The sequence below is a fragment of the Myotis lucifugus genome, unplaced genomic scaffold, assembly GCF_000147115.1.
Source record: "Myotis lucifugus unplaced genomic scaffold, Myoluc2.0 scaffold_222, whole genome shotgun sequence".
Classification (NCBI taxonomy): domain Eukaryota; kingdom Metazoa; phylum Chordata; class Mammalia; order Chiroptera; family Vespertilionidae; genus Myotis; species Myotis lucifugus.
In genome coordinates, this window is record NW_005871270.1 from 91,045 (window position 1) to 116,092 (window position 25,048).

A 25,048-nucleotide genomic window follows, 5' to 3' on the forward strand; every position below is an offset into this window, starting at 1 on the left:
GAGCAGAACATTGGGTTGGATGCACATGGGAACATGGTAGAAAAGGAGAAAGAGAGAAGTGCAGAAAGATAGAAGGGAAAGAAAAAAAAAGATAGAAGGGAAATTTGGGTGATGACTCGTTAGTGTTTATTATGTTACTTTCTATCCTCTGAATATTTTAAATAATTTATTTTAAAATTTTTGGAAAAAGAAAGAAACTTGAGAAGAAGGCTAAAGGTAAAACCATTAGAGTGGAAGGTCCATTCAAAGTGAAGCGTCAGGAATGGGATTGTGGAGGATGCTGTGACAGTCTGGACAGAAGGAAGAAGGTGGGAGGACTGAAGCATCTGTTTCCAAGGTAAAAGAAGAAAGTTGGGTCAAAGACAAACACTAGTTTTTTTGTTAAAACTCAAGGTGCCTTTGCAACCTAACCCCATACTAATTAGGTATCCTAAATAAAAAATATTTCCTGCTGGAGTATTTCATGATGAACTTGGTACTTGTATTAGTTTCCCAGAGCTGCCATGCTGCCATAACAGATTACCATGGAGGGGGTGGCTTAAAACAATGGAACTGCATTTTCTCACAGTTCTGGGCCGGAAGTCCAAAATCAAGGTGTAGACAGGCCATACTCCCAGGCTTCCATCTATGGAAGAATCCTTCCTTACCTCTTCTAGCTTCTGGTGGTTGCTGGCAATCCTTGGCATTACTTGGTCTGTGGCAGCATGACTCCAGTTCTGCCTCTGTCTTCACATGGCCCTCCTCTCTGTCTGAATTTCTTTTTTTCCCTGTTTTTTTTTTTTTTAATTGATTTGAGAGAGAGAAACATGGGTTTGTTGTTCCGCTTACTTATGCATTCATTGGTTACTTCTTGTATGTGCCGTGACCGGGGATTGAACACACAACCTTGGTGTATCAGGATGATGCTCTAACCAACTGAACTACCCCACCAGGTCCTGTATTTCTCTCTCTTTAGGATATTAGTCATTGGATTAGGGCCCAGCCTAATCCAGTATGACCTCATTTTAGCTTGATTACATCTGCAAAGATTCTATTTCCAAATAAGTTCACATTCACAGGTTCTGGATAAACCTGAATCTGGTGGGGGATATTATACAACCCAGTACAGTGTCTGTCAGTAATCACAACACATCCCATTGGTTTGGTGAATTGCTGTTTCCAGTGGTGATTGGTTAATTCAAATTTGGGAGCATCAGAATTGCGCAAAACAGGCAAGAGGAAGAGAGTAGAGCTCACTATGCTGTAGGGGTCATGTTATACCTAAAGAGTTACAGGGTTTGCTTTAGAGCACACCAGAATATTTTCAAAGGATGCTTCACTTTGGACCTTCTGGGCTCCCTAAGAGAGCCTGCATATCCGCAGGGCATCCCTGAAGGCTGCAAAATCAGAGTGGGGAAGGCGCAAAAGGAAAAAGGCGCAAAAGGAAAAAGACGCAGAGGTCCTTGCCAGTTCTAATCTCAGGGCTCTTTTTTCTTTACTTTTTTTTTTTTTTAATATGAAATGCTTCATGAATATGTGTGTCATCCTTGCGCAAGGGTGATGCTAATCTTCTCTGTATCAGTCCAATTTTCATTTATTTATTTATTATCCTTTCAATTTTAGTATACGTGCTGCCAAAATGAGCACCTCACGACTCTTTTAAACTTTATCCTGTACTCCTCGGCCCTCCTCTTTCTCATGGCGTGGCATTCTGGACCTTCATCATCTTTATATCTTGAGTTCCAAGCCTGTATCTTCAGTTCAAACCCTTTCTAAAGCTTCAGTGTCACATTTCCCACTTCCCCTGTTTTGGATGACCCCATCCCTTCAATCTCTGTGTACCCAACCACAATCAGTTTCTTTCTTCCCTGACTTCCCTATTTCAAAGAATCACAGAGGGTGTTTGCTATTGAAAGGATCCTCTTAGAAATCTAGTGCAAACCCTCTTGTTTTGTAAAAATGAGACCAGTCAACAAAGCACACCAGATTTTTGCCCTTCCCCTCGGTTCCACATCACCTTCCCAATCCCCTGTCCCCAAAGCTATTCCCTTAGTCTAGAACACATTCTCCTCTTCATTTAGCCAAATACTACTGGTACTTCTAGTTCCAATATCCTCAACAGGAACTTTCTTAATGACTCCAAACAAAGTGCTCTTCCCCTTCTGAGGCTTGTAACCCTTGTCTGAGACACATACTGCCTTAGTTTGTAATCATGTTTGCACGCTCACAAACTTTCATAAGGAACTGTAGTAGCTTTATCTTCATTGCTCTTAACTTTGTGGGAGCTACTATTCCAGGAACTTTTCATACAATAATTTATTTACTCTTCACAACAGTTATTGAGGCAGGTGTTAATATTATATCCATTTTGGAGGAGCAGGAAACCCACTTGGGGAGGTGATTTGCCCAACATCACATAGGCAGTAACCTCAAGTCCCTGTCTTTAACCTTTATACAGGGTGGAGCAAACGTAGGCTTACAGTTGTTCTTATGGAAAATAGTGCAATAATTAATACGAATAATACAAGAATAAACTGTTTCGCATACTCACAACTGAAAAACTACTTTTGCCAAACCCTATACTCTGCCATCTATACCACCTTCTGTGAATATTTTTGTATCTTTGCATCTCTGCAGGTCTTGGCTCTAAAGCCTTATTCCAATGTTTTTCTAAGTGTGACCTCAGGATTCCACCTCCCTGCTTGCTCACAGCAATGTAGATTTCTGTCCCTGACCTCCTGCATTGGGGTTTTGGAGGTAGTTAAATTCTAAAAACACCCTCAGGTTTGAAAATCTCTGCCTGAACAAAATAGGCTTTAGAGGATTTAATGACTGAACGGAGTCAGTTGACTCCAGCTCAGATCGAAGGTATTGCAGTACCAAGTAAGGACAAACGGAGGACACATATGTGCACTGGCATCATAGACTTGCAGCTCCTGCCTGCCATGGGTCATGGGATGCTATGGACCCGTCAGAGATTCAGATCTTTGCTCTTTTCCTCCTCTGCCTATCTCAGTCTCTCCAAACCCTGGCTACTTCTTCCTGGATAATTTACTGCCTCTTGAGGCATCAATATGTGTACTCAGATTACTTCAAAGTACTCCACTTGGGAAGCTTTCTTCTTTTATCAATCCCTCCTGTCTGTCACCTTTCAATAGGATGAATCTGTATCCTAGGTGTGGCTTGTTAAATGGCTTAAATAACACTAGTCATTTGGGGAGAAAATACTTGCAAATTACATATCTGATAAGGTTAATATACAGAATATATAGAGAACTCCTAAAAAAAATCCAATTAAAAACTGGGCAAAGAACTTGAATAGCCATTTCTCCAAAGAAAAAACACAAATGGTCAATAAGCACATGAAAAGATGCTCAATATCACTAATCATTAGATTTGGTGCCAAAACCACAACACCTACCACCTCACATCTGTTAGGATAATTACTATTAAAAAATAAAAAAAAGTGGCCCTGGCCAGGAAGCTCAGTTGGTTAGAGAGTCATCCTGATATGCCAAGGTTGCAGGTTCAGTCCCCAGTCAGGGCATATACAAGAAGCAACCGACGAAGGCACGCATGCATGAATGGGTGGAAAAACAAATCAATGTCTCTCGAAAAACCAATACATTTTTAAAAATGGCAAAGATAATAAATTAAGATAACATGTATATTTTACTACAATAAAAATAATTGGGGGAAAACGATAGCAGCTAACATGCTCATAGAATGCTTACCATGCAGCAAGCACGGGTCCAAACACTCCACATGTGATAACTCACTACAAAAAAACGCTAATCATTTACTGAGCACTTACTATTGCTCGCAACAATCCAATGAAGCAGGCGGTACTATTTACACCTATTTTACAGATACGGAGGCGAGGAGAGGTTAATAATTTGCCCATGGTCACAGAGCTGGAAAATGCAGGGCCAGGGTTAGAACTGAAACCTGTTGGGTGTGAGCGCCCACTTAACCATATTGCTTCCCACAGTTTAAAGGTGACCCATCACTTCCTGGGCACTGAGTCTCATTGGACACCTGGCACTGAGTCTCATTGTGTTTAATAACTCACCTGATTAGAGACTTTAAGAACATATTTACATTTCTTCCCCAAAAGAATGGTAACATTAATACAGTGGATTCCTTTGGCAGCAATTCTAAATAAAGACATTAACAAGAGCTACCCACTGGACTTAAAGTAGAAATGCCCACACCCCACGGCAACTTCAGCAGACACATTTAGATACCTCCCCTTCATCCCCCATCAAGTATCTCCCAACTGGTTATCTTATCCTTAGAAAGGAACCTCTCTCCTCTCCCTCCCTCCCATCACCTTCCAGATCTACAAAGGCATCCCCATGCCCCTTTTCTTTCTAAAGTGAATCTTCTGCAACATCCTGACCCTAGGAGCACTTTAGACAAATTCAGCGCGTCTAAGATAACTCAAGCTGTCTCAGTCCCCCTGCCCCCCAGATAGTTGCCAACAGAGGCAGGAGTTAAGCACATGCATTAACCTTTTCATGTCTAAGAGGACGACTTTCTTTTCTACACCAAGGGTTGCTTCTTGGCTGCCCCTTATTGTCCGTGCCCACATCCCCAAGTTGGGCGTATATTCTCCTAAATTCAGGAATAAAATCCTAGCTATTTCCAGACAAAGATAGAGGTAGGAGTCTATAGAAACGAGCTAGGAAGGAGCTTAAAATACTTCACATTCCAGAAACACCCTCCCTTCCCCCCAGGAGATGGCTTTATTCCCACTCCTTTCTCAGCGGAGTTGGACTCAAAGGAGCTGAAGCTTGGAGTCAGGCAGCTGGTGCTAGCTGTGTGGGCTTAGATAAATGACTGAAATGTCTCAGCTTCAGTTTGCTTATCTGTGAAATGGGGTGACACCATCCTGTTCTCCAGGTTACCATGAGGATTAAGATACGTAAAACAACCGGCATCTTATTGAGGGCCCGGGATTCATTCAAGATCTAGTAAAGGGAGAGAACTTCTACAAATGAGTCTCTTGACAAATGTCCTCAAAAAAGGATGGGAAGCCTGGCTGGTGTGGCTCAGTGGGTAAGCACCAACCTATGAACCAGGAGGTCATGGTTCAATTCCCAGTTAGGGCACCTTCCCTGGGTTGCAGGCTCGATCCCCAGTGTGGGGTGTGCAGGAGGCAGCCAATCAAAATGATTCTCTCTCATCATTGATATTTCTCTCTCCCCTTTCCTCTCTGAAATCAACTATACACACACACACACACACACACACACACACACACACACACACATTTTAAAGGATGGGAACAGCCCTAGCCAGTTTGGCTCGGTGGATAGAGCTTCAGCCCACGGACTGAAGGGTCTCAGGTTCTATTATGGTCAAGGGCACATACCACATTTGCAGGCTTGGTCCGGCACTGGTCTGGGTGTGTGTAGAAGGCAACCAATTGATGTGTCTTTTTCACATCAATATTTCTGTCTGTCTCTCCCCTTCCCTTCCACTCTCTAAAAATCAATGGAAAAATATCCTTTGGCGAGGATTAACAACTAAAAGGATGGGAACAGAGTTGACATTAACTAAAAGGAAAATTAAGGGGCTGGTTATGGAACATATGCATCACTTCATCCCAGTAAGTGGCAGGCACAATGACGCCCCCCCCCACCGCCCCCCGATGGAATTTCATGTTTACCTCCTCCACGCACCCCATGCGAACAAAACAAGCTGATCATTACTATGCTGTGGGGAAGACTTCTGGCTTCGGAGATATTCAGAGGTGGTTTCAAATCCCAATCATTGACTTACCAGCTGTGTAACTTTGGGCAGTTTTGTTTCACTCTTAGAACCTGTTTCCTCTTCTGTAGTCCTGGTTGGTGTGGCATAATATGAAGAAGTAAGCTTAGGCATAGGCAGTACTCTATCAGGAAGAGCTATTATTAAGTTCTCTCCTCTTGCATTTACAGCAACTTTATAAGAACTATGGGAGGAAAAGGGAGTCTTCATTCTCTTTCATTAAATCCAGGAAAAAAGGGGAGGGGGGATCACATTACATCGCAAATTCACTGAGAATTTCTTAAAAAGACATCCTGCAATGCGTCATCATACCACTAACGTAAGAACAGTACCACCCTAAATACAAGGCTTTACAGTTTAGAAAGTGGTTTATCATCTACTACTTCATTGCATACCTGCCAAATCCCTGTGAAGTAGCATTTACCCCCATTTTACAGATAAGGAAACTAGGACTCAGAAAGATTAGGCTAAAGGCACAGAACAAGTGGTGGAACCTGATTTCAAGCCTTCTGAAGTACAAATTCAGCATGCTTTGCAATTCACAAGGGAATTTCGTGTTCACCAAGAGCCGAGCCTGCGTTGTTTAGACATGTCTGAAATGGCATTTCAGCAACCCAAAGTGGAATGACCAGGTGAGCAATGTGGTTAGGGAAATGCAACCCTCTGGCTCCTTTGTAGCTACCCTGAAACAGCCTTCCTTGGTTCAGGGAGAGACTCAGTTGGCATAAGCTGCCCCCACTCTGACATGTTTGAGAAAGTTTTATTAGCGGTCCCAGAAGGCAACATTTTTAAATCAGGCGATCAATAATTACAACTGAATACATAATTTCAGATAAACTTGCCTTTCAAAATAAGTCAAGACTCTCACAACAGGATAATTGCCCAAGAGCTTTTTTCTTGTACAAAAACAACACCACTTTGCAAAAGGCATACAAAAATACAGTATTAAAAAAAACACACACCAAAAACCTGCTTCCGGTACAATACCCAGCAGCAGCTCATAAAACACAAGCTATTCAGGTGAGACATCCGTAACCTATTTCCCACCCATTCTCCAAAGACAGTTCCAGAAGTCACTTGGCTGCAGAAAACCATGCTCCAAAAGCTAGAGAGACTTTCTCCAAACTTCCACTGGGGTTCTCTAGGGCCACGAAGCAACCTCAGAAACAGACTCTCGTGCATAACAGGTTTAGAAGTAGCAGGTGGCTTTCCAGAGCCACAGACAGCTCTCAACCATCCTTCCCTCCCCCACTTTCAAACCCACAGCCAGCAGAGTCCTGGAAGGGGGGCCGATCCTTTTTTCAGAATAGGCTTGGGGGCTCCTGAGGTTGCCCACAAGACACTATAGGGTTAGGTGTTTTTTATAGACTGGAGGCTGCACCTGGAAGCCACTTGGAGGCGCCAAGTCCAGCTGGGGCAAAATGCACCATGGTCCACTGAGCAGAGCCCCGACTCCGGGAAGCCAGGCCGCCTTCTGGAGCACTGGATGAGTCCCAGCAGCTCTCCCAGGAAGACCTTCAGTAAGGCCCAAGTTCTGAGACAGGGATCTGACTCATGGCAGGCTGGCAGGTGGCCCAAGGGTGGCCTCAGAGACACAAGCTCCTTGGAGCTGCACGAGGACAGGTTTGCATGGTTCTCGTAGAACTTCAAACTTATCAGTCAGGGCTTGAGATGAGAGGAAGCTGCGAAAGAGGAAATGGTACAGTTCTCACTCCTGATGTGCCTGACGACGGCCTTGAGAAAAGATTCCAAGATGGAAGACACCTGGGTAGGGAACAAGTTCACAGCCAGAACTCCGAGCCTTCCCTCGGTGAGGACCCATGTCCCTGCATCTTGGGGAAATATTTCTGACCTCTGGGAAAGGGGTGCTCTAACGCCCATTGCTAACAAAGGCAGAAGGAAACAAAAAAGTCCCTTGTGAGGACAGAATGGTCTTTCCCTCAGAGGAAAGGGCCCAGAGGGCTTTGAGACAAAGAATCTAGAGGCCAAGCTCTTTAAATGTTCTCAAGGCCGCAGCATGGAGTGGGAGGAGGGGTGTCATCTAACAATATATATGTATATATTAAAGGTTTCCAACTCCTCAGCTACTGTAAAGTGTCTGACAGTGAGGTAACGGTCCATGTTGATCAAGTCTGCGAGCTTGTCTTCACCCAAGACAGCTCGTATGTCTCCTGGAAAAAGGAGCCTCAGGGAGTGCATCCAGGCCCAGCTGTCCCAGCATCACCCCAGAGACACCAGTGGGAGCATCCCTTCCCAGCCTAAAGCTCATCCGGAGTGTGAGATTTCATGCAGGCTGGAGGCCCCGACCACGTCCACCACCTGTTGCATAGCATCTGTCAGGCTTTTCTTCAGAGCTAGTGAGCTAGGCAGACCCCAAGGCTCCTCCCTCAGCTGCCCGCCTGAGAAGCCAAAGGCGCCAGAGAAGACACAGTGCTCCCGTGAGTCAGGGAAGAGGGAGAGCTGGGTTTCCAGGTTTCCAAGAATGCAAGCCCTTATTGTGTGCACCAGCTGCAAAGCATCCTGGGATCTACTGTCCAGACTGTCCGGCCGTAACCAAAATGTGCAAATTACTAAAGGGGAGAGGGCCAGTTAAAAAATTAACTCGGGTCTTTGTAAGAGCAGTCAGGCGTTTTGGTCAGTTAGTAGCCACTGAGATACGCGATTCTTTTCTGCAGTTGCTGCTGCCGGCATCGAAGCTGCCTTTTCTCGGTAGCCATCCTCTTCTCGGCCCCCACCAGGGCCTGCAAGTATTCCAACGCTTTGCTCAGGATCACCACTTTAGGGGCCTTGGAGCAGCTGGCCAGGGTGGGTACCTGGTCCCTCAGGGCCAAGAACCTTGAACGGAGGTCATTTCGCCTTTTGCGCTCCAGGAAGTTGTGGTTCTTCCTCTTGGTCACATCCTCAGTGTCAGAGCTGACAGGTCTGGGGTGGCAGGACTGGGGAGCCTCACTTTCTATAGGCAGGGGGCTCCCAACCTCTTCGTGTACCTCATCTTCCTTTTCCTCTGGAGCATCTGTCTCCAGAGCCTCTTCTGGAGGACCTCTCTCTGGAGGCCCTTCTTGGGAACAGCTCTCAGGAGGAAAACGGGCGGCATAGTTGTGTTGTTGCTGATGGATGGAGATGTGGAAGTGTTTCATGCAGGGGTCCAAAGGGTCTGCTCGCACTGTGATGGTGACTGGCTTCCGCACACCCAGGGACTGTCTCTTCTCCACTGTCACAACATCAATTTCTTCACCCTCTGTCCAAGAAGAGAGATCAAGAGAAAAACACACCCCATGAGAAACATATACAAGGATCCTAGGCTGGGAAAGGAAGTGACATTTTTCTCATTTAGATATAAGCAAACTGAAGTGAAGGGAAAGACAGCTGATTCATTTGTAACGGGTAAGGGCAGTGTGAAGGAAAGGAAGGGAAATAAGCAAGAAGGGGAATATTCTCCAATTTCCTTTTGCACAGCAAGGCTTAGATAAGAACAAAAGGCAGGCCCAAGCCAACAGCCCCCAGTCTGCACAGGCTCTCCCCTCCCCCACTGAGAGGATGGAGAGAAAGAGCTATCAGCCTGGGACAAAGTTTAGCTATAAAGATCTTCCCCAGTCGGGCTCTTTCATGCCCCATCAGAATTGTAAATGAGGGGTCTGTGGGCAGAGTTGCCCTTTGTTCCTGCCCAGCACAGCCTGCACTTGGGGAATTGTTACTTTTCACAAGTTATAAATCCTATTATTCCCCCACCTCTCTATTCTACTATCCCTTTCAGACGAAGATTCAGAGAAGGGAGGGCTGCAAGGCATCTCTCATCTCTCCACACCCACAGAGGGGAAGGAAAGGTTTCCGTCAGGGGCATTTTGCTATCGGGTTCAATGGGTTTCTAAAGTCATCCATCATTTATAGGTTGCCTGCCCCACCCCCTTCCCTGGATCAGAATAGGGTTGGATTTGTCATTGCAGGTCGGCAAAAGCTGCAGGAACTTCACAAAGGTACAAGCGACCATTTCCACGCTACCTGTGCCAGGGGTAAGAACCGAGCAGCACAATATCCCCACGCAAGGGCTGAAAACACCAGGGACCTGGACATGCCCCATCATTCCCTGGCTTGAAGGTCTCTTAGGTTACCCCAACCAGGAGAGGGGCATTTAGGGGAAAGCCTTCCTGCTCCACGCGTTGTTCAGACCTCCACATAGAAGACCACCTAATGCATTTCAGCCTGACAACAGAAGAGCTCCGTTCTCTGTCTCTTTGGCATATCAGGAAGCTTGAGCCCCTTTGTCAGGAAGGCTTCCATTGTGTGGACAATCGCATTACTTCTCCATTAATAAAACCTGACCATTCAGCCCTCCTGGCCCCAAGGCCTGTGATTGGCTGGCTAAGCTGTGTTTGGAATGCTGTTTTACCCAGCCCCTACCCGCTATTGGCTGAGCTTTGCCATCAGTCACTCTCCCCACCCCCCTCATTGTTTGCAATCTGTTGCATTTTGTTCTGGGCCATGTGGCCTGTGAACCAGGAGCTTGCAAACAGGTTCAGGTTAAAGGGCAGGTCAGGAGATTATTCAGGAGGCTCCCCCGCATCCCAAACTTTAATATTTCAAGGTTAAAACTGGTGGCTGGGAAGGCTCGGCCTAAGGAAGAAATAACGTAAGACCACTATTCCCCTTTTCAGAGAGCAGTGTCTAACTCTACCCAGACAAGGAAATGCCCTCAGCTGGACAATCAAGGCCAAGCCCCTCATATGCCAAGGGAGAAACAGACCTAGATCACCCAAATCCACACACCACTTTGGTAACATTCTGGACCTCAAAGTAAGATCTCAAACTCCCCAAACAGTGCTCTTCCCACTCTTCCACCCCATCAGCCTTTGTAGAGATCTATCTTTACTGGTTTTTGATCTCCAAATTCCCATTCCAGCCATTAAATAAATACAAGCTCTTGGTGTAGGAAGCAAGCAGGTTAAAAATGACCTTAAACACAGTGGACTGAAAAAAGTTGACTTTTAAATTTTTCTTGTCATCCTTACTTTTTCCCTTCAAGTGTATGACGACGTCCAAACCCTATTCCCTAGTCCCCTCTAAATGGTCATGTAAAGTTATCCTTAAAAGTGAGCAAGTGGGACATCTGTAATACTTTCAACAATAAGATAAATTTTTTAAAAAGTGACAGGGTGTTCTCTGTCCTGCATCTTATAAAAGCACCCTCTCCGATATTTCTTATGGATACGGAGGTCCGAGAAGAGGGTAGGCTAAGAACATTGTAGTCCGGTGGCCTGGGATGCTGGTCTGCCCTTCGTGAGGTTTACACTTGCATTCAACGGTGGGGAGAGGGGCCTGGAGTTCCATATCCTTGACCCCGGCATCTAGATTCTAGAGAGTTTGGCACAAAGTAGGGGCCAGCGAACACTTTTCGAATGCAAGGAGGCAGCTGACGCTCTCGGATGGATTGGGAGGGAGTTAGAGGGACACCTTTCCAACTCAGGCCAAAGCAACAAGGCAAGATGTAGCCCTTCTCAGATAAACTACACTGAAGACCCTCTAAACATCAAGAAGTGTCTGGTTGAGATGGAGGGTTGGGCAAAGAAGCTGGCTAGATGGCAGGGAGCTGGGGCTCACTTCGTGTGATTTCCTATTTCTAAGCCTCAGTTTTTCCATCTGTTAATGGTCAGAGTTCATTCCTTCCTTGTCTCATGGGCAATGGTGTGGATGCACGAATGATAAGGGATGGGAGCATTTTAAAGTCAAGCAGACAGGAGACTAGGTTTTTAAAAGGATGAAGGCTTTGGCTTTGCACAAAAGGCTCCTCAGCTTCCTCTCTCCCTAGGGGAGTGTGAGTTTCCTAGGAAAAGAGGCAGTAACAAAAAACTTCAAGCCTGGAGTGACCCTTAAGGGACCTCTTCCAGCCTCCCAGGACAGAGATCCCCTACTGTCCAACCCCGCATTGTCCTCTCCAAGCCTCACCCTTGTCTCCCTTGTCCCCTGGGGTTCCAATCATCATCAAAGAAGCGCTGGCTCCCACGCCACTTCTTCAAACTGTTTACTAACACACCCACGTGCCAGACAGACACTGCTGGGGGCTACACTGGCAGCTTCAGCCCGAGAAAGGGGGAGGTGGCCGAAGGGCTTGCGAAGATCCAGTGCCTGACCTCAAACAGCGGCAGAGTTTTGGCCACCCATGGGGTGCCCCCCTCCACACACACCTCCTGATCAGCCCGGGGCAGTCCTTACCCGAGTCGCTAGGGCTCTCGGACCCCGAGCAGGCCTGGGTCTTGGGCTCGCCCAGTGGACAGGGGGCAGCGGGCACCGGGTTGCCGACTTCGAGGCTGGGAGCGCAGTCCGGGGCGGCGGGCAGCTTCGGCGGGTTCCCCCGGGGCGCGCCCGTGGCGAGCCGGTCGCTCACCGCTCTCTCCAGCCGCTCCCGGGCTGAGAAGCCGCTCCACATGCAGTCACGGCGGATGATGGAGGCGTAGTTTCTGCCCCAAGCTTTCGAGTGGCCCCGGGATTCTGCCTCATCCCCGGCGCCCCCTCCGGGCCACGGCTCCGGGGGACCAATTCCAGGGGCCGGGTCCCCGGCGCCGGGACCCGAGCCCCAAGGCGGCGACGTGGGAGGCGACGGCACCAGCTCGAATTTCTTCCAGATGTCCTCGCTGGGCGCCGTGGAGCGGTAGAAATCCTCCCCGCAGTCATAGTCGTAGAAATAGTGCTGGTACGAGTCGAAGTCCATGTCCGCTCCCTGAGAGAGGGAAGGGGGACGTGCTGATTGGGGTACGGGCCCAGGGAGGGAGGCGTTCCCGGATTCCCAAGCACAGCCGGCTGCAAGGCTCTACCCCTCCCGAACCTCTGGGCTTGGAACCCACGCCCTTCCCTCGCGTCCCGGGAAGCCCGGTGCTGGGTCAGCGAGCCCGGGGAAGCCGCTCACAGAGCGCGGACGCGGCTGCAGGAGCGAGTTCAAAGCAAACTTTGCCAGCGCCGCCCGGGGCGCAGCTCCCAGGGCCCAGCCGTGCCGGGCGGGGGCGCACTGTGCCCAGAAGGCAGCCTGCAGCCCGCCCCCCGGGACCCGTGCCCGTCCCCAGGCGGCCCCTAGTCTCACCTCGCTCCGGCCGCCCGCCACCGGGAGCGGACCCGCTCGGGGCCGGCTCGGGGCAGCCCGGCAGCCCGCACACAAGCACATGCGCGCCACCGAGCGCGCGACCCGCATCCAAGAGCGCGCCCCACGCGCGCCCGCTCTCCCTCGCTCGTGCACGAAGCCCCCAGACGCTACCGGGATAGGCGCGGGAGCGCGAGATGCAGGCGCATTGTTTCCCGGCTGCCTTATATCTCGTCGCGCGCTCTAGGCTCCGGGACCCGGGGGCGGGCCCTACGGGACAAGCCCCTCCTCCTATTCGCCCCCTCCCCGCAGTCGACAGGTGGGGACTTGGAGTCTCCGCCCCACCCCTGCTGGCTGCTTTCTGCGGCTCCATTAGTCCCCGTACCCCACAAATAAATTGCACGCGGGGGAGGGCAGGGCAGGCGGCAAGCTGATGCAGCCCGGCGGTCGCCTGGTGGGGGCGTGACTCTTCCCCCAGACCCAGACGGCCCCTGCAGACCGAACGAAAACGGCGATCCTGGCCCGCTCCGGGCTGGGAACGAGGGCTACTCCCCGCCGCGCCGCGCCCCGCCCTGCCCAGCCCCGTGAGTCTGCTTCCCAGGCCTCGCCCAGCCTAGTTCAGGTGCGTCTGGCCCGCGGGGGGTGAGGTGGGGAAGCCCTCGCACCTACACCGCGCCACCTGGCGGCCCGCACTCCCGCACTGGGGCTGGTCCCCAGCATCTGCGTCCTCACCCGTTGACCGGTTTCTTTAGTTCGGTGTTACAGACCTGGGCCCCAGCGAAACGAGGTGGTGAAGATTCCGGACTTTGGAGCCTGAAACTTCACTTTTTTTTTTCTTTTCAATCCTCACTCGAGGATATTTTTCCATTGATTTTTTAGAGGGAGTGGGAGAGAGAGGACAAGACACAGAGAAATATCGATGTGAGAGAAACACATGGATTAGTTGTGTCCTGCACCTACGCCACCCAGGGCCCTGCACGGGAGGAGTCTGCAACCAAGGTACGTGCCCTTGACTGGGATCAACCTGGGACCCTTTGGTCCGCAGGTGGATGCTCTATCCACTGAACCGAAGTTCACTTTTCTGTGCCTCAGTTTCATCTACAAAATGAAGGGACAGTAATACCTCACAGAATTGCGAGTTTTTAAGAAGATAAGGGTATCTAGAGAAGGGAATCAGGCCAGGAGGGGAGGCCAGCAGAACAGAGCCCCTGGTGCGGTGGTCAGGAGGATAATTTTCCCCCAGGGCCAGGCCACGCTGAGGCCTCTCCCTTACACCACACACAAAATACTCTGTAGGAGTTGTAGTATTAGAGGAAAGAATGGGGATTTGGCATCTGGAAACTGTTCAAGCTCTTACTTTGCTACTTGCTAGCTGTAGAGCCAAAGACATGTGAAGGCCTCTGTCTGCTCACCTGTAAAATGGGAACATTGCTTGCAGCTGCCTCTCTGGCCAAGATGATGGACACGTAAACCCTTTATGTCATCTTACATGTAGACTACCTTCGGTAAAAGAGGAAAAGCCGGACTATACAGTTATTCTATTGAGACCAAGGAAAGTAACTTGGAATAGCTGCCAATTAATCTAGAATGCTTCACCTGGCATTCAAGGTCTTGTCTCTGTCTGCAAGCAGCAGCCTGATGGCCTGCTGTCTGTGTCTTTCCCTCCCACCTCTGCCGTCTAAGAACAACAACTACTCACTGTTGGCATCCCAGCAGAGAGAAAGGAGAAGTACAGGTAGTTCCGTGTCGTTGGAACATGGGACACACGGTGTGAGTTGATATATGAGTTGGTAGGAGGCAGGAAAGATGATCCCCTCAGCTTTGGATATGTTGGGTCTAAGGTGTATGTGGGACATCTTTGAAAGCTGCAACTAGCTCTTACTAGCTTTGTAACCTCAGTACCTGGAAGGTATTTATGAACTTACTGATTCAGCCAACCAGATATTATTGAGACAGCCTGTGTGCCCTACTTTGTGCTAAACAGAGGCACAGATCAGGGAAAATTCAGGTCTGGTTGCAGCCCTGAGGCAGAAGGATTGGAAATGTCTTTTGGAGACTTATTCTCTGGTCCATAAAAATGTCTGAAGTGGTTGATGTACCAGAGTTCTTGGTTACAAATGACAGAAACTAACCCTGGTTAAATTTAAGCAGAAAATCACTTTATTGGAAGGATTTTGAGTTTAGAATCCATAGGAAGCTGGGGAATCTATGCTTGGAATATGAGTCTTATTTCTTTATCTAGACAAGAGTCCTTACTCAACAGCCCCTCTCCGTGATTCATTGTAGTAGGTGCTATCTGGGGGCAGCCAGGAGATGACTCTACCTCAAGAAATAGGATACAGTAAATTGTCTGAGAGGCTGTTCCTTCACTTTGCGCTCTGTTTGATGTTGGTCTTCCTTACCAGACTATAAACTCAATGAGGGCAGAGACAGATATCAGTCTGGCCCGTGGGGGGTGGGCAGGGCAGGCGGCAAGCTGTAACTTAGAACAGAGTCTGGCACATCATGGGTGTTTTGTAAATGTGTTGCCTGTTTGACTGGACCTACATCTCTAATGCTTTAAACTAGAAATGTGTCAGCTTCCAGTGGTAAGGTCTGGGGAAGGGGTAGTAGGCCCATGTCTCTTCATCATGAAGGTGGCAAGAAGACAGGCCTGGGCCCGGCCAGCAGTTGAGCTCACTGGTTTGATTCCTAGTCAGGGCACATGCCCGGGTTGCAGGCTTGATCCCCAGTAGGGGGAAGTGCAGGAGGCAGCTGATCAATGATTCTCATCATTGATGTTTCTGTCTCTCTCTTCCTCTCCCTTCCTGTCTGAAATCAATTTTTTAAAATATTAAGAAAAAGAATAAGAAGCTCCTGAAGCAGCCCAAGAAGCAGGCCAAGGAGATGGATGAGGAAGGTAAGGCATTTGAGCAGAAGCAAAAAGAGGAGCAGGAGAAACCCGAGGAGCTAAAAGTGAAGGCCACAGGGAAGGGTGCCCTGACCACAGGTGGTATTAAGAAATCTGGCAGTCCTAGCCGGTTTGGCTCAGTGGATAGAGCGTCGGCCTGCGGACTGAAAGGTCCCAGGTTCGATTCCGGTCAAGGGCATGTACCTTGGTTGCAGGCACATCCCCAGTGGGAGGTGTGCAGGAGGCAGCTGATCGATGTTTCTCTCTCATCAATGCTTCTAACTCTCTATTTCTCTCCCTTCCTCTCTGTAAAAAATCAATAACATATATCTAAAAAAAAGAAAGAAAGAAAGAAATCTGGCAGCCGAAACCGGTTTGGCTCAGTGGATAGAGCGTCGGCCTGCGGACTGAAAGGTCCCAGGTTTGATTCCGGTCAAGGGCATGTACCTGGGTTGCGGGCACATCCCCAGTGGGAGGTGTGCAGGAGGCAGCTGATCGATGTTTCTCTCTCATCAATGCTTCTAACTCTCTATTTCTCTCCCTTCCTCTCTGTAAAAAATCAATAACATATATCTAAAAAAAAAAAAAAAGAAAGAAATCTGGCAGCCGAAACCGGTTTGGCTCAGTGGATAGAGCGTCGGCCTGCGGACTGAAAGGTCCCAGGTTTGATTCCGGTCAAGGGCATGTACCTGGGTTGCGGGCACATCCCCAGTGGGGGATGTGCAGGAGGCAGCTGATCGATGTTTCTCTCTCATCGATGTTTCTAACTCTCTATCTCTCTCCCTTCCTCTCTGTAAAAAATCAATATAATATATTTTTTTAAAAATCTGGCAAATAAATGGTGATGGGAAAGGAAAATAAAATAGAATAAAAAATAAATGAATAAAAGTACATTTTTATAAAAGAAGACGGAATCTGGCAAGGGCTCTCCCTCTCAGGAGCATGCCTGCGCCCGTCCGCTTCCCCCCCGCCGCCCCCCCCAGTCACATTACCTGTACCCTTCTCTCTCCTAAGCTCCAAGGGCCCCTTCTTTTGCCTCTGTAACTTGTTTCCAAAGCCCATTTCTTCTATGGCTCACTTCTTCTACCTCTGTGACTTTCTAAATAAACGTTCTCTTATTAAAAAAAAAAGAAAAAACATGCCCTGGCCGGTTTGGCTCAGTGGATAGAGCGTCGGCCTGCGGACATAAGGGTCCCAGGTTCGATTCCGGTCAAGGGCATGTACCTTGGTTTCGGGCACATCCCCAGTAGTGGGTGTGCAGGAGGCAGTTGATTGATGTTTCTCTCTCATCGATGTTTCTAACTCTCTATCCTTCTCCCTTCCTCTCTGTAAAAAATCAATAAAATATATATAAAAAAAAAAAGAAAAAACACCTATGGATTCTTTTATAAAATCACCCCCGGGATTCAGGGCTCCGTTCTCCTGGCAGTTTGCTAATTTTGCGTAGCGATTAGTACTGACTTCTCAAAACGGGCTATCCCAATACAGTTCGAGAATGTCCCACGTAGTTCCTCAGAGGTCATGGATAACCCTGTGCTTTTTTATTTCACACTGGAAGAGGAGGAACTTGAATAATTACTAAATTCCCAATCGGAGTGGTCTGGAGGAAGACACAGTAATCTGAAACTAGACATTAATTCAAGCCCTTCCTGAGACTGGGCAGCAAAGAGCCAGGATATGCCTTATTTTAAAATCTGTCCTACCTCTTCACTGACCACACAGGCCTGGGCCACATGGTCGTCTCTTGCAGCCAATCCAACTGTGAGCAGCAGATGGGATCATTTGCATTTTTCTTCTTATATTTTCTTTGACAGGCAAATTAAAGGGTTTTTTTAATTAAAAAAAAAAGAAATCTGGCAAAAGGTGAGCTGTTCCTTGTGCCTGGTGATCCTTCATTCCATTCCTGTTTGTTTGTTTGTTTGTTTTGTTTTGTTGTTTTTAATAGTTTATTGATACTTAGAGAGAGGAAAGGAGAGAGAAGCATCGAAGTATTTTTATTGATTTCAGAGAGGAAGGGAGAGGGGGAGAGAGATAGAAACATCAATGATGAGAGAGAATCATTGATCGGCTGCCTTCTGCATGCCCCACGCTGGGGATTGAGCCTGCAACCTTGTCATGTGCCCTGACCAGGAGTTGAATCATGACCTCCTGATTCATAGGTCAATGCTCAATGACTGAGCCACGCTGGCTGGGCTTACAAATTTTTTGTAAGAGCAAAACATCAATGAGCTGCCTCCTGCACACTTCCTATTGGGGATCAAGCCTGAAATGCAGGCACATGCCCTGACCAGGAATCAAACTGGCAACCTTTTGGTTCACAGGACAATGGCCAACCAACTGAATCACACTGGTCAGGGCAATTCCATTCCTGTTTTAACATATGGATTCCCTGTCATAACATCTCTTGCCACCTATAGCTAGAATGAAGTATTGTCTTGGAGCCTGTTATACATTTAGGAATAAACTTTTGTTTAAAATAATAATAATAGTAATAATAATGCAGTGGCTAATCTCTTTAGTTCTTCTCATTCTGCCAATTCAACCTCAACTGTGAGGTCAGAGTAAACCCAGCCCAGAATCCTGTCAACTTGTGCTCTTCAATCCTTGTTGTATTCCGAGTTCTGTACTGCCTGGAATTAAACCAACTCACTTGAAAATAAAATAAAATAAATAATAAAATAGAGATGTGTCAACTTTAGAGATAGGAACAGAATAACTGTTAGGCCCAGTACAGACTGTAACCTGAATAACTGTATTAATGCAGCTAAAGAAAAGAAGGTGCCAGTTAGGATGGGTCTGGACAGAGATCAGGAAGAGTTGTCAAGGCAATCACCAGAGAGTCCATCCTAGCACTGCCTGGGGACAAGATGCTAGTCCAGGGACACGGGACATGGAGGCATCATTCTTTGAAACCACCCAATTCAACCCCCGCTTCACTGGTGCTGTGGGTCACCAAGCAACATGCTGAAAACCACTCTGTTCCCTGTGTAGCTTCGCCTCCAGGGAGAGAATGCGCTCAGCGAACAGGATCCTGCCTGCTTCAAAGCTTTGCCTCCCTTTATAAATTAATGAATTGGTATTTGATTTGAAATATCGGTCTCATGAGCCTGGCTAATGTGTATCTGTTTATAGAAATGCTGCCACTTTTAGGGCTGACAGCTCTGGTTTCTTCGGAGATGTCTGGAGCCAAGATAGTGATGAATTCACTAAGGTAACAAATGCTACCCTAGGGACACTCAATTTGTCTGCAATTTTAAATTTTCTTTAAATAATATTTTTTTAAAAAATATATTTTATTGATTTTTTCAGAGAGGAAGGGAGAGGGATAGAGAGTTAGAAACATCGATGAGAGAGAAACATCGATCAGCTGCCTCCTGCACACTCCCTACTGGGTATGTGCCGCAACCCCCAGGGTACATGCCCTTGGCCGGAATCGAACCTGGGACCCTTGAGTCCGCAGGCCGATGCTCTATCCATTGAGCCAAACCGGTTAGGGCTAAAAAATATTTTTTAAATGTATTTTTATTGATTTCAGAGAGGAAGGGAGAGGGGGAGAGAGATAGAAACATCAATGATGAGAGAGAATCATTGATCGGCTGCCTTCTGCATGCCCCACGCTGGGGATTGAGCCTGCAACCTTGTCTTGTGCCCTGACCAGGAATTGAATCATGACCTCCTGGTTCACAGGTCGACGCTCAATGACTGAGCCATGCTGGCTGGGCTTAAAAAAGATTTTTAATCAAAATAAGACATGTACATAGTGTTTTAAAAATCAACTAAATGTATGACAAGGTTAAAACAAAAAGGCAGTCTTCTGCCCTGCCTTTTCCATCCCTGATTCCCATTCACGAAAGGCAACTAGTCTTTTTGCTGTTTTTGTTTTTTTTTTGTCCCCAGTACTTACTTCTATATTTTGACCAATCCAGAGAACCTATTTTTTTCCTGATTTAAAAATTCTTATTGACATTTTACAATAGAAGGAGAAGATGTAGCTCTTATATTTCCCTTTCTACCCCCACATACTTGGTCTTCCCATTTTTCCAGTAGAATTATTGTTCAAATTTAAAATTAGTCAATATTTATAGTATTTTGGCTATATGAATACGGAATACTAACTATATTTCCTTTCTTCTACATTTTTTTCAGATTTAAATTGTCTCATTTTTCTCTTTTGCTTAGATTTCTATGTATATGACTTTACATATCCATTCCCACTAGAGCTACAATGATCACTTAACATGGTCAAACATGTCAAGTTTGTTTGTTTTTTTCTTGACAATATCTCTTCTTGGAGCCCTTTGTCTTTCTGTTCCAATTTGAATTTATTGATCTGTAGGCCTGCTCCACAATTGTCAGTCTGCAACTTTGTCACCATCATCCTGGAAATTCCCTTTGCTTCTTTCTTCTTTCTTGATTTACTTCCTCCCATTGGTTAAGCACATCCTCCAACAGCTGCCTGAGAAAGGGTACTTTTACTTGAGAAGTAAGTTTTGAGACCTTGCGTTTCTGAAATTGTCTTTATTATACTGGCACCTTTGGTTTGTGTGTTTAATATATATATATATATATATATATATATATATATATATATATATAAATAATTTTTTTTTAATTGATTTGAGAGGAAGGGAGAGGGAGATAGAAACATCAATGATGAGAGAGAATCATTGATTGGCTGCCTCTTGCACGCCCCCTACTGGGGATCAAGCTGAAACCCGGGCATGTACCCGAATCAGGAATGGAACCAGTAACCTTTTGGTGCATGGGATGGCACGGCAACCAACGGAGCCACTCCAGCCAGGGCTTCCCCCAGAATTTTAATTAATTAATTAATTAATTTTTGTTTTGTTTTCTCCCCAGAATTTTAAAGGTATTGCTCTCCTGTTTCTTAGTAACCAGTGTTGCTACTGAGAAGAGTAATATCATTTAATCTCTAAACCATTGTATGCGACCTGTTCCCTCTGGAAGCTTTTAGGATGTGCTCTTTGTCTTGGCATTCAGAAAAAACATTTTTTCTAATATATTTTTATTGATTTCAGAGAGGAAGGGCGAGGGAGAGAAAAATAGAAACATCAATGATGAGACAGAATCATTGATTGGCTACCTCCTGCACCACACAGGGGATGGAGCCCACAACCGGGCATGTGCCCTGACCGGAAATTGAACTGTGACCTGGTTCCACTGAGCTCTGCTGGCCGGGCTGCATTCTGAATTTTTTCACTGGTGTGGGTCTGTTGTATAAGAAAGAGCTTGACTGGCCCTTGTATGAGCTTCCACCACTGCCTCTTCCTAGGAGGTAGCCTGGAAATCCTTGGAATTTCCTGATAGAACAGTCGGTTATTCCTGGTGGGCCCTAATGGTTTATGCTGAAGGTACTCATGGTGAGTGCCTAGATAATTTAAGATGATTTAGGGAAAGCGTTGGCCCAGCCAGAAAAGCCAATTATGCAATTACAGGGTGGAGGCTTTGAGCCCTGTGTTATCTGCCTGACTTCTGGGAAGGAGAAGGGGGCTGGAGATTAAGTGGGCAATGATCCCATCCATCATGCCTACATAATGAAACCCAAGTAAAAACTTTGGACGCTGAAGCTCAGGTGAGCTTTCCTGATTAACAATACTACATGTGTATTCTACACATCCATGTGCTGATAGGATCTAACGTCTCCCATTTATCCCTTCCTTCTATTTTTTTTTCAGCCTTTACCACTAATTTCAGAACATTTCATCACTCCAAAAAGAAACCCCAGAGCCATTAAGCAATCATTCCCTCCCTTGTGAGTTTATATATTTTTTTTCCTAAATCATTTGCTGTCATTTTAATGGAATTTCAAGAGTGAGTGGAGATAAACACATGTGATCAATCCTCAGGTTTAGCCAGAAATCTGCTCTTCCTTTCAAACGGCAACAATTCTCATTTTCATGAGGTAGATTCCTGAGCCAGGTTGTCTGAGAGGGCCTTTTGGAGGAGGGAAACTTGATCTGAGCCTTAAAGATGTCTAGGATTCCAGCGGAAGTTAAGGAGATGGAGGTGGGAGAGGATGCGAAGGGAGCGTTAGGGAGGAGAAAGGGGGAAGGAAGGGAGAGGAAGGCCTTTGGCAAAAGCACCAGAAGAAATTTAATCAGATTAAAGTCTGGTTTCTTATCCCATGTCTGTGGCTCTGTTACCTCTGCTTGAATTTCACTGAAAAGCAGTCCTTTCCTTAGAACCCGAAGGAATGTGGCCTTGCCTTGAGTGCAGTGAGGAAGGAGTTCTGGAGACTTTGTGCCTCACTCTCTGCAGCCAACGTAGGGTAAAGGCCAGGCCTAAAGAGATAGGAACAGTTTCCAAGAACAAAGAGAAGTAGGCTGAATATAAAACTTATCTGCTTGCAAATAAATAAATAAAAATGACACTTACCTGTTTGCAGACTGTGTTACCCTGAGCCAGCTTGCACGGACTCCGTTTTCTCATCTGTAAAGTGGTTATTGCTAGTGGCATGATTGGAGAATTAAATAAGATGCTGTTTGCGAAGTGTTCATCACAGAGCCTGGCCCAGAAAAGAATTTCAAACACCTCAGTTTTCTTCTCTTTCTTTCTTTGGAGATTAAAGGTAAACAGTAGGGGTGGAGTCTCAACCAAAGCCTTGAATATCTGACTAAGGACTGATGCTGAAAGCCATGCAGAATTATAGGAGGTTTGTGAGTGGAGGAGTGACACAGATATATCTGTGCTTTAAAAAGATCACTTCTGGCCTGGCCGGCGTGGCTCAGTGGTTGAGCATCGACCTATGAACCAGGAGGTGGCAGTTCAATTCCTGGTCAGGGCACATGCCCGGGTTGTGGGCTCGAACCCCAGTGTGGGGTGTGCAGGAGGCAGCCGATCAATGATTCTCTCTCATCATTTATGTTTCTATCTCTCTCTCCCTCTCCCTTCCTCTCTGAAATTAATAAAATATATATTTTAAAATGAAGAATGTAATATTAAAAAAAAGAAAACATCACTTCTGAAGAAGAGAATCCAAGCATAATGCAGGAGAGTCCCCGAGTCCCAACTCTACATCTGATTGACTCCATTTTCTTAAATGTGTCCAACCCTCATCCGTGTTTCCCCAGTGGGCTATGAGTTAAAGAAAACACTTAATCCCTAACACAAACAGGGTCTCTCAGTTTGCCTCCTTAGAGATACGTAGGTCTAATGGGAGGGGCTCCCCATACTTGAAGGGCATGTGGGATGAGATGGATTTTGAGAAGCTCTGCAGATTGTGATATGGCTGAAGCTAAGGGGGCCTTCCAGGCACTGCCCCTCAGAGAGGGGGAAATGCTTAGTGCCTGAGGACAACTGTGAAACCATATGGACCCCCCCCCCCCTTAAAAAACTTCCCTCAAGATGGATGATAAACCTCATCCATACCCTGCTTTGGGTTCTGAACTCTGGGCACAGGTAGAGCAAGATAATCACCTGGAATGATTCTTCTGTCCACTAGAGGGAAACCCAGGCTAGAGAGATGGTGAATGGCACAGGATCTCTGAGGCCAGAGGAAGCAGAAGGAGCATATGCTGTGCCTGATTCTCTTGTACTAGTTCCCTGAGAGCTGGTTGCATTTTCAGGAATTGTGGGAGCTGCTGGTTAAACAGTCATTAAAAATTAAATGATTGCCCTGGCTGGTTTGGCTCAGTGGATAGAGTGTCGGCCTGTGGATTGAAGCGTCCCGGGTTCAATTCCAGTCAAGATCCCAGGCCCTGGTCAGAGCACGTGCAGAAGGCAACCAATACATGTGTTTCTTTCACATCAATATTTCTCTCTATCTTTCCCTCTCTCTTCCACTCTCTCTAAAAATCAATGGAAAAACATCCTCGAGTGAGGATTAAAAATATATATTAAGATTAAGTTATACAAATGTACACTTACATTATATAAAAACCAAGATAGTAAAGACTCTAAACTTAGTCCTTACTTTTTATTTTACTAGCTTTTACTATTATCTCTTGCACCTGTTATGGTGGAAGTACTATATAATGGTGTGCTACTGTCCAATTCCAACTTTGGTAGCTTGACATTGACCGTGGTGGAATATTTATTCCATGGAAACCCACAAATGCTACATTCAGGGTTTCTCCCCATTCTGTGCTAAATGCTAGATCTCACTAAGATCGAGGCCTTTCCCACATTAGGTCTTGTGGGAGGACATAAGCTTTTCCAGAGGTCTGGCCAACACACACTTAGAGATGTCCCCATGGATTCAGAAGGCAGAGGGGTGGGAGCGTGGGGGAGGGGTGGGGGTGGGGGGAGCGTTGTTGTGTTGTTGCAGGAGCTTGACACAGAGGTCCTCACCCAGGCTCAGGCTTTGTGCAAGCTGCTCCCTCCCCTGAAATCTCTCTGTGCTCAGGCATGCCTTTCTGTCTGCCTAGTTCCCCCATTAGAAAGGGTGCTTCCTGAGGGGTAGGAAAGTTCCCACCTGGATGTGTATCCCCAGGCCTGGCCCATGTCCCTGGGCCAAAATGTTGGAGTGACTACACAGAAACCCTGTGGGAACAGGCAAGACAGGACTCAGACAGATCTGGGCTCTGCCAGCCCTACCCGCATGACTTGGGAAGGGCACTTAAGCCCATCTGGTCTTCAGTCTCCTAACTTGTCAAATAGGGATAAGAAGACTCCTCATGCACGGCTGCTGTGAAGATTAAATAAGATTATTCACGCCAAGCTCTCAGCTGGGCATTCCATCACCTAGAAGGTGTTCCCTGATGTAGAAGCTATTATACGGAGGGATGGGGTAGGTACTAAATTTAAATTGGCTCTGAGTACCTGACCTCCCTGACACTTGGTGTGGCAAGGAGGTGGGAGCAGGACGGGAAGGACCAGGAAGCGACAAATCCGTGGTGGCACCGCTGGCAGAAGTGTCCCAAGCACAACTAGGAATTGGAATTGGGACAGGGAGTCTCTAGCCAGGATTCGGAGGACGCCGGGTGCCGGACAAGAGGCGCCCCCTTAGTAACCCCCTCCCCACCTCCAGGCTGGGTGGGGCTTTGGGGCCGGAGGGCGAGCCACCGGACATCGCAGGCCCCGGGCTGTGCGCAGGAAGCGGCGGCCCGGGCCGTCCTGGAGCTTCAAAGCGGCGGAAGGGAGGGAACAGCTCGTACCTGCATTGTGCAAGCCCGGCTCCCCGCAGAGTCGCTGCGGACCCTTGGCGCTGAGATCTTGGCCTGCGCGGCTGGGGCCGGGCCCTCGGCTTTCAGGCAGGTAGTAACTGGACACAGAAGACTCTCTGCACGTTCGTCCATTTATTTCTACATTCACGCATTCATGCACCCATCGGTTATTCAGCTCCCGCAGGAGCTGGTGAGCGAAACAGTCCGTGATTC

The 25,048-nt window shown here is 47.2% G+C and overlaps 1 protein-coding gene and 1 pseudogene across 3 annotated transcripts; both read right to left on the bottom strand.

The window, feature by feature from the left end:
- Positions 1-1,489: 1,489 nt before the first annotated feature.
- LOC111827808 lies at positions 1,490-1,588 on the bottom strand (annotated as a pseudogene).
- Positions 1,589-6,498: 4,910 nt separating this feature from the next.
- MYCL (MYCL proto-oncogene, bHLH transcription factor) lies at positions 6,499-13,266 on the bottom strand. 3 transcript variants are annotated; one of them, XM_023761938.1, is made up of 3 exons: positions 13,166-13,266; positions 11,962-12,466; positions 6,499-8,992 (listed from the first exon to the last, which is right to left on the bottom strand). In XM_023761938.1, the coding sequence occupies exons 2-3, from the start codon at positions 12,455-12,457 to the stop codon at positions 8,394-8,396; spliced, it is 1,095 nt and encodes a 364-aa protein (XP_023617706.1). In that variant the 5' UTR covers positions 12,458-12,466; positions 13,166-13,266; the 3' UTR covers positions 6,499-8,393. The 3 variants fall into 3 exon arrangements, with proteins under 3 accessions (XP_023617706.1, XP_023617707.1, XP_006098196.1); XM_023761939.1 differs by having other exon boundaries at positions 13,206-13,221; XM_006098134.3 differs by lacking the exon at positions 13,166-13,266 and adding an exon at positions 12,824-13,049.
- Positions 13,267-25,048: the final 11,782 nt, after the last annotated feature.